The 9,745-nt window shown below is 45.4% G+C and overlaps 1 protein-coding gene across 1 annotated transcript in view; it reads right to left on the bottom strand.

The window, feature by feature from the left end:
- The window catches only part of slc26a4 (solute carrier family 26 member 4), a 17,722-nt gene extending 9,253 nt beyond the window's left edge, over positions 1–8,469 (bottom strand). The window contains exons 1-8 of the mRNA XM_056588052.1: positions 8,233–8,469; positions 5,580–5,728; positions 4,811–4,950; positions 4,235–4,345; positions 3,378–3,580; positions 2,270–2,434; positions 1,578–1,730; positions 902–984 (exon numbers count right to left, since the gene is read on the bottom strand). Of these exons, the coding sequence (XP_056444027.1) occupies positions 902–984; positions 1,578–1,730; positions 2,270–2,434; positions 3,378–3,580; positions 4,235–4,345; positions 4,811–4,950; positions 5,580–5,716 (992 nt within the window). The 5' untranslated portion in view covers positions 5,717–5,728; positions 8,233–8,469. The remainder of the gene's footprint in view (positions 1–901; positions 985–1,577; positions 1,731–2,269; positions 2,435–3,377; positions 3,581–4,234; positions 4,346–4,810; positions 4,951–5,579; positions 5,729–8,232) is intronic.
- Positions 8,470–9,745: the final 1,276 nt, after the last annotated feature.

Here is a 9,745-nt window from a genome sequence, read left to right as displayed (position 1 = left end):
TAACATAGGACATAGATAGCATCATATATGGTGTTATGTCCTATATAACATGCTGTGTATCATAACATAGGACATAGGACATATCATATATATCATAACACAGGGTCACATATAACATCCTATACATCCTATATAGTTAAATAATATATAGCACAGGACGTAGGATAACTTATAACATTATATATATTAAATAAAAAATAAAATAAAATATATAGGATCAAATATGATGTTATGTCCCATGTAACATCATATATATTCCAAAACACGACATAGGATAATGCATAACATCATATATATCCCATATATCATAATTCAGGGAATAGGATCACATAATACATGAAAGACATGGTTTAATACTTTATTACACGTATTATATATTATATATAACACTCTGTTTAAAAACTGCAGCTGCATAGATGTACATATATGACGGACAGACTAACAGAAAGACAGACAGAGAGCCAGACAGACAGACAGAGAGCCAGACAGAGAGACAGACAGAGAGACAGACAGACAGACACTGGAACAACATTCACCTGAACAATGGTTCTCAGAGCAATGATCACATACGCATGCACACACACACACACACACACACACACACACACACACACACACACACACACACACACACACACACACACACACACACACACACACACACACACACACACAGCCACACACACACACACACACACACACACACACACACACACACACACACACACACACACACACACACACACACACACACACACACACACACACACACACACTCCTCTGCTGTTCTGCCTGCTGTATGACTTAAGAGGCATCACAATGAGGAGGAGGGGTCGGAGGTCAACACGGTCCCCAGGGGCACCCTGGGAGACAGGGGACAGGAAGCAGGAAGTGCCCTCACCCTCGAGGGATGCTGAGGACAATGTTGGCGCCGTAGCGGGACTGGAGATCCACGAAGTAGGACAGACCGGAGGCGAGCACTGTCTGGGGGACACATGGGGGAGAGAGAGAGAGAGAGAGAGAGAGAGAGAGAGAGAGAGAGAGAGAGAGAGAGAGAGAGAGAGAGAGAGAGAGCAGAAGAAGAAGAGTGAGAGAAAGAGAGTGAGAGACAATAGAATGAGAGAGAGAGAGTAAGAGCAAGAGCGCGAGAGAGAGAAAGAGAGAGAGAACAAGAAGAAGAGTGAGAGAGAGAGAGAGAGAGAGAGAGAGAGAGAGAGAGCAGAAGAAGAAGAAGAAGAAAGAGTGAGAGAGAAAGAGCGCGCGAGAGAGAGAGAGAGAGAGAGAGAGAGAGAGAGAGAGAGAGAGAGAGAGAGAGAGAGAGAGAGAGAGAGAGAGAGAGAGAGAGAGAGAGAGAGAGAGAGAGAGAGAGAGAGAGAGAGAGAGAGAGAGAGGGGAAAAGAGGGGAGCAGAGAGATTTGATTTTGAATCAACACATTTCATTCGTTAAACGTAAGTTATATGTCGCCATATTGCATGTTCCAGTTATTTCTACAATGACCTCTATTTATCAAAAATAATCTCAATCTAAAACATATTTCAAAAACCTAGAACTTAGTGCTTCTCGGAACGCTCCTCACCACGATCACTTCGATGGGAATTGGCACTGGGATCCTGTGCTGGAACCTGGCGTTGATCTCCTTGACGACCATCACCACGGCGATGGTGAGGAGCCCGGCGACCAGGTCGGCCATGTTGCTGTGTCGGATGTTGACGACGACGTCGGACAGGGTCTGGGGGGCGGGACCAACGATGACGATTTACTTTTTTTTACTTTTACCTTTTATTTTACCTAATTTTCTCCCTTTTCTGTTTATTAAACTGTGGGTCGGAGACAAAAGCAATTTTGATTCCTCTGTATGTCTGCCACGAAAATTGGAATTGACAATAAAGCTGACTTTGACTTTAGATCCTAAAGGGTTGTGGGGTCGTTCTGTGGTTCCCAAACGCTAGATAAACTAATATTGTTTCGTAAAATACCCAAAACATTCTGATTAACAGTCAAAATAGCTAGCTAGCTAAACGTAAATTGTTCATCAATACAGAACTCCACCACCCTGACTTCAAACTCACTCATGATCAAATGGAAGGGGCAAGAGATGAAGACATGAGGAAGTCTTTTTGAAATAAATGTCTCAAAAAAACAAAATGGTGGTCTTCCCGAAATCCACTTCCCTGCGGCCCACTTATGGGTCGCGAACCGCCGTTTGGGAACCACGGGTTTTGTGAGTGAGCCAACGGTTGGACGAGGCGGGCGCGGAATCGGGCTCACGTAGAAGATGGAGAAGGGCCCGCTGTGGTTGTTTGTGGGCACGGAGAGGACCGTCTTCAGTTGGGACACCAGGACGTGACAGGCGGCCGCCGTGGTGAAGCCCCCCACGAGGGGGTCCGACAGGTAGCGGACCAGGAAGCCCACCTGGAGCAGCCCCATCACCAACTGGGGGGGGGGGGGGGGGGGGGGGGAGTGGGGATGAGGGATCCAGAGTTTAATTTCAAAATAAAAGTTGTTTTCGGTAAACTGTCCAGTTTCACACGGATTTCCAAACTGGGATTAATAAAATCAACATCTTATTCTATTATAAAATGTCATCATCTTATTAATCAAAGATACTTAATAGTATACTAATTATGCACCGATCAAAGAAAGGCAATGAAAACGTTTTGGACTTTGTTAGCTCATATTCACACTTGAATTCTGCAACTATTTAACAAAGAATAATCTCACTACTTAAAGGCACCCAGTGCAACTTTCGAGGCTTAAAAATAAACATTCAATTTCTAGTCTTTTTTACACGTAGTAAGTTTCAATAACTCCATACGATTACATACCGACATTCAAGCAGCAAAGATGAGACGTCGTTGTGTGGTGAGAACTGATAGAAAATCGATAACAACAACTATGCCGCCATTTTCTTTATTTTTTGTAACCTACAATAAATAAAGCAGGCTTCCAGTCAATGGAAAAATGGCTTCTCCCCACCGGCGATTGTTGTTGTTTACGATTTTCTATCAGTTCTCACCACACAACGACGTCTCATCTTTGCTCCTTGAATGTCGATATGTAATGGTATGGAGTTATTGAAACTTACTACGTGTAAAAAAGACTAGAAATTGAATGTTTATTTTTCATTGAATGTTTACATAAAGTTGCACTGGGTGCCTTTAAGCTACAGGCATTGACATAAAGATGCTTAACGACTACATCAAGCGTCAATAAACTTTGAGTCCTAGAAAAAGCACAACATAAATCTCATTTATTATTATTATTACATCACGAGGTTCAACGGGCACCAGCGGCCATATCCCGCCAAGCATATTAATCACACATTCCAGGCCCGATTGACGTCAATTTAAACCGTACGTTTAGGGTGACACCCCACCTGAATGATTCCCACGAGCACCGTCATGGTGGAGGCCACCACGATCCTACGAGCTTCCATGGCCTCCGTGTCCACCAGCGACCTGACCCCCGCGTCGCTCACGTTCCCCGCAGAGGTTCCGTTGGCAGGAAGCAGGAAGTGGTCTTCTGGGGCGAGCGTGAGCACCATGGAGCCCACCATGAGACAGGTGACCGGGAAGGGCCCTGGAATGGAGCCGGTGAAACACACAGGTCTCATCCCAGGTAAACACAAGTAACACAGGTAAATAGAGTCAAGCATAGGCAACACAGGTGAATATATGTATGCACAGGTAACATAGGTAAATACAGGAACACATATAAAGTAGAGGAAACACAGGTACATACAGCTACATGCATGTAACGCGGGTTAATACAGGCAAATACAGGTAACACAGGTAAATCCAGGTAACCACAGGTAACACAGGTTAATACAGGTAAGAACAGGTAACACAGGTAAGACAGGTAAGAACAGGTAACACAGGTAAGACAGGTAAGAACAGGTAACACAGGTAAGAACAGGTAACACATGTAAACATAGTTAGCACTGGTCAACCTAGGTAACCAAAGGTAACACAGGTTAATACAGGTGGGCACAGATAACACAGGTAACAAAGGTAAAAAACATGTAAAAATAGTTCATGCATGTAACACGTCATACTTTTACAGACAAAAGTGGTTAAAAGTCCAGCTGTACAGGAAAAAGTAGGACACAACATCACATCTGAACATGAGCAAATGAAAAACAAAGACAGGACTGGGCAGCGTTGAAGTGAGGGTTTGGGGTCATGTCAGTCTGACGATGTGGATTCAGAGTGATGGAACCACTTGTTCTCTTACCCACAGAGATGTGTCTGGAGGTGCCCAGCAGGAAGTAGGTGAGGAGGGGGAAGAAGGCCGAGTAGAGTCCATAGACCGGAGACACAGACACCAGCAGCCCATAGGCCAGACCTGGACAGAGCATCAGTGAAACATTCACTCGTCTAACTTTAGCCATTTATCAGACGTGCTTCATCAGAGCACCATCAAAACACAAATAGGTTATACATATTCTAGTTCTGAAGTTATGGGTCTGTGAGATGAGTTTATGAGTTTAGGCGTGCCGTGTCACTTTTGATTCTACACATCCAGGACTAGGTTTTTTTTCACAGTGATGGGCTGACTATGCAACATTTTTGACATTATAGCTACACCTTTGTAACTCACTGTTTGGCCCACATGGTAAGAGATACAGAAGACATGGTTGAGGTGTATACACCAAACAGTCACTACAAGACACACTACAACCGAGGGACAAAAATGAGCCCCTACAATAACCAGCGGGCAATAGCGTCTACCGAATCAACAACAGAACTACGTTAGAGTTAGATTAGAGGAAATAATAACATCAGAAGACGATTAAACGTGGGGGCTCACCTTGTAAACTACACACCAGACCAATGCTGATGCCAGAGATGATGTCACCGGACAGCCACTCCCTGATTGGATATCTCGGCAGCCAATCAAACACAGGGAACACCCCTTTGAATGTCTTCAGAGCCCGATTTCGAGAGCAGCTGCACGGGGAGATGAGGAGAGAGCATTTAAAGGGTCGATATCAAACCACCAGATGTGAGTCACAACTTGTGGCATGATATCACCCCTTTAACCGAAGGTGTAGGGGACACACACATGGAGAACTGTGCTTTTAGTGTACGATAACGCAGGGTGGTCTGGTGGTTGGAGTGTTTTCCTCTAAGGGATCAGAACCCAATGAAGGCTACCTGTAGATGGCATCCTTGAGCAAGGTGTTGAAATCAGTGAATCAGTCGTTTTGGATGAAAATGTCTAAATTACAAAATGGAATTGTGCAAAACTATACACACACAAACATAAACAAACACACACACATACACATGCATAAGCAATCATGCACATACACAGGCGCACGCAGACACACACAAACACACACACATGCATACACACACACACACACACACACCCAAACACACACACACACACACACACACACACACACACACACACACACACACACACACACACACACACACAAGCATGCATATCCCCTTAAACACATACAAACACACACACACACACACACACACACACACACACACACACACACACACACACACACACACACACACACACACACACACACACACACACACACACACACTCTGACCTTCCACACTTGTCAGATAGGCGTTGTTTGAGGGTCTTCTCCGTGCGGGCCAGTCTCCCCCCTTCTCTCTCCAGCGCCGGGTGGGAGTAGATGGGCCGGGCGACGCGGTACTGGTTCTCTGGGGCGCAGTACTCCATGCCTGCTGCTGACTGGGGAGAGCGGAGGGGAGGGTCACGTGGAGGCTGTCTGACTCCCAGCCGGGAGGGTCGCGGGTGCGAACCCCGACGTCCGCATTCTAACCTGTAAGCATCCCTGAGTTAATCGTCCCACAATGAACAACCTGTGAACAGTTCAAAGTTGAGTCGGCTTGGATACAAATCGTCCACTTTAGTGACTGAAAGAGACACTATTTTACCACCATTTAAAATATAGTAACGTCACAAGTTGTGTCTCGATCAAGATATATGATGGCTGGATCGGGTCTGGGCTGATAGGTGGATCTACCCATCACTCATCGGGCTGGACACTCCCACCTGTGATGTCACTGGGGTAGATATTTTAAAAGGAATGGCTTGTTCATCAACAATCTACCTGGAGCCCTTCAACATGACAAAACATCAATGGACCCCAGGATTTAACACACCCAGGCAATCCCTGTATGAATGCGTGCGTGTGTGCGTGAGTGCGTGCTTGCGTGTCTCGACTCTCGAGGCATTCTTATGCAACTTCATTTCCTGACTTGGTGAACAGGAAGTAGGCAATGCCTAAAGCACGTCAGGAAATTACTCTAGGAAAGATACGCAGCAAAATGAACACAAACAATCTCTTGGCTCTACCTTCCACTACCGCGCTAAAAACAGAACCTTTCTGTCCGTTTCGTTCTCACTTAGAGGTGACTCAGGTGTCTCTGAGCAGTGATTTCAGCAAGTCTTTAGAAACTGATGTGTGTAAGGTGGGAAGAAACTAAATCAATTCCACACAGACAGAACACAGGACCAAAATGCACCTGATAATTATGGGGTATTATGGACAGTTAAAGAGTCTGGTTGGGTTAAATGTCAGCGTACCAGTTTGTCGTTTTACAATGTAGTAGAGTTTTAAGCGAAAGAATGAATTCAATTAATTTCTTTGCTATAAATGATAAACAAAAATGAAGAATAATTGAGTATCAATAATAAATATCAATAATGATTGCATTGAAGCATTGGATTTAATTTGTGTTTGACAAAACTCTGGGTTTGTTATTTAAGAACTGTTTGAGTTCACTGCACTGTGTGAGATTTATTAATAACATTCGTCTTTATATAACAAAATATATGTATAATTTAAATATTCATTCAATTGTCCTTCAATATATCGTTCGCAATGTTCCAGAGGAAGGCCTGTTTTGTGTTGGCATAATTAATTATCCTTAACGACCTGGCACGGTCAGTCTCTGGTTATTCTCCGAGATTTGCCCGGTGATGCATTTGGTCGCAGTTCAAAGCAACGCAGATCAAACGAGCGGCTACGTGAACGTTGGCCGCGCTTCGGGACGGCTCCACGCTAATTGGCCAGCACTGACAGACGTAACGCGCTGGCCGTCCGAAACAAAACAATCTAAGCTGGCTGTGTCCGATGAGCTACTTTACACCAATGGAGGAAACAATAGCCCCGTCATTGATAGAAAAGATGACAGCCTCTTCTGCTGTGAATGGGACTTTTAGTGATTTGTTGGTTGGTGGTCGTGTTTGTAATTCACTCACACGCACGCACCCACGCCTGCACGCACGCACGCACACACACACACACACACACACACACACACACACACACACACACACACACACACACACACACACACACACACACACACACACACACACACACACACACACACACACACACACACACACTGAATTAAACTTTTAAATTTGTGCTCATTGTGTCATTCAGCAAAAAGAAAATACATGTGTGATGCATTATTACAATTATTTCGATGTGCACTACCACACTCAAGCACCCACCCACACACACACACACACACACACACACACACACACACACACACACACACACACACACACACACACACACACACACACACACACACACACACACACACACACACACACACACACACACACACACACACACACACACACACACCCCCACCCACCCACACACACACACACACACACACACACACACACACACACACACACACACACACACACACACACACACACACACACACACACACACACACACACACACACACACACACACACACACACACACACACACACACACACACACACACACGTTTTGTCAATAATGGCATTATCATGAATTTGTACACAACAATATTGACTTTGGGCTGGACTGCAGCAATCCCTTAGTGCTTAGTATGCAGCCGTGATGAAACTTCATTAGCATTGACCTTTTTCTAATTAAACTTCATATCTCCATAGACCCTATCATAAACCCTTGATTCAAATCGGGATGTCATCTTCATTAAGCACAATAACTCTGACACCCTGAACGGAAAATAAGTCTGAGAAGTATCATTTCAAAGCTCACTTCCCAGTTTACACACTTGCACACTTTTAAAGTTCTCAAGTTTTTTTTTTCCTGTCTATAACACAAGTGGCCTGATTCCCATCAAAGCACGACAATGCCATGGCTGACCCTGGATCCTAAACCTTACCGGTCACGACGTTCTGAGCCTTACCTCCGCCCACGGGTCGCCGCTGCACTGGTTGCTGGTCTTCAGACGCTCAACTGAGAAACATCCCAAACCAATGGCATATATATCGTCTCCTCTCTCTCCCTCAGGGTCTCTCTCTCCCGGTGTCTCTCTCTCTCTCTCCCTCTATCTGTGTCTCTGTCTCTCTCTGTCTCTCTCTCAGTTTACATTTGACGGGCTGGCAATGTTTCTTATTACCGGGTAGTAGTGAAAAACTCTCTCTCTCTCTCTCTCTCTCTCTCTCTCTCTCTCTCTCTCTCTCTCACTATGTCTCTGTCATCTATCACAGCCCAATCTGAGAGATGCTAGGGTGGGGATAACAGAGGGGGGGGGTTACCCTGTAGAGGAAATAGGAGGTGTGTGTGTGTGTGTGTGTGTGTGTGTGTGTGTGTGTGTGAGTGGTGCATTTGTTTGTTTGTTTTGGTTCGGCGCATTTGTGTGCATGCTGTAAGTGTGTGTGTGTGTGTGTGTGTGTGTGTGTGTGTGTGTGTGTGTGTGTGTGTGTGTGTGTGTGTGTGAGTACATGCCTGTGTGTGTGTGTGTGTGTGTGTGTGTGTGTGTGTGTGTGTGTGTGTGTGTGTGTGTGTGTGTGTGTGTGTGTGTGTGTGTGTGTGTGTGTGTGTGTGTGTGTGTGTGTGTGTGTGTGCGCGTGCATGAGTCCCTGTTTGCGTGCGTGTGATCATTCTAAACAATGTTTCGATTTCTCACCCAATGTCCCGGACAGACTGCATGTTCAGAATCCGAACACCGAGTTATACTCTCCCTGCATTCCTCTCTTTCCTGGAAGGCCCTGAACTAGCCGTGACCTCGCGCAGATTGCAAAAAGTCTGATAAGTGGAGTTTGAGACGCATTGTGATATCGTATGGATCTGGGGTTGGGTAACCTATTCAGGCCTAAATAGTGTAATATTTTGGAATACCTCTCTCTCTCTACGTCCATTGTGCATGCATGTCTGTATGTTTGCTACCATCACACACACACACACACACACACACACACACACACACACACACACACACACACACACACACACACACACACACACACACACACACACACACACACACACACACACACACAAACAAACGCCCACTCACACAGATGAAGAGATACATAGGACTCTTTCCCTCTCCCACTCTCTCTTTCTCCCTCCCCCCTCTCTCTATCTCTCTCCCCCCCCTCCCTCTATCTCTCCCTCCCCCTCCTTCCTCCCAACTGTCGCTCTCTCCCCTCTTTCCCCCAGCCCTCCCCCTCTCTCACTCTAATTCAATCTCAAAAAGCTTTATAGGCATTGGAATCAAATGTGTACATTGCCAAAGTAGGTGAAAGATTAGGAGTTCTCGCTCTAACTCTCACACACAGACTAGGATTTCCCAACACTTCCCTCTCCTCTATTCTTACAGCTCTCGACATTAGGGCCCTCGCTCTTCAAGGCTCATCTCTTGCTACCTCCGGACACCCCCTGGTGGCGTAAATGAAATTGTTAATTTACAGAAG

Source organism: Gadus chalcogrammus, chromosome 4 (assembly GCF_026213295.1).
Source record: "Gadus chalcogrammus isolate NIFS_2021 chromosome 4, NIFS_Gcha_1.0, whole genome shotgun sequence".
In the NCBI taxonomy this organism is placed as follows: domain Eukaryota; kingdom Metazoa; phylum Chordata; class Actinopteri; order Gadiformes; family Gadidae; genus Gadus; species Gadus chalcogrammus.
This window is presented reverse-complemented; position numbering and strand designations above follow the sequence as displayed.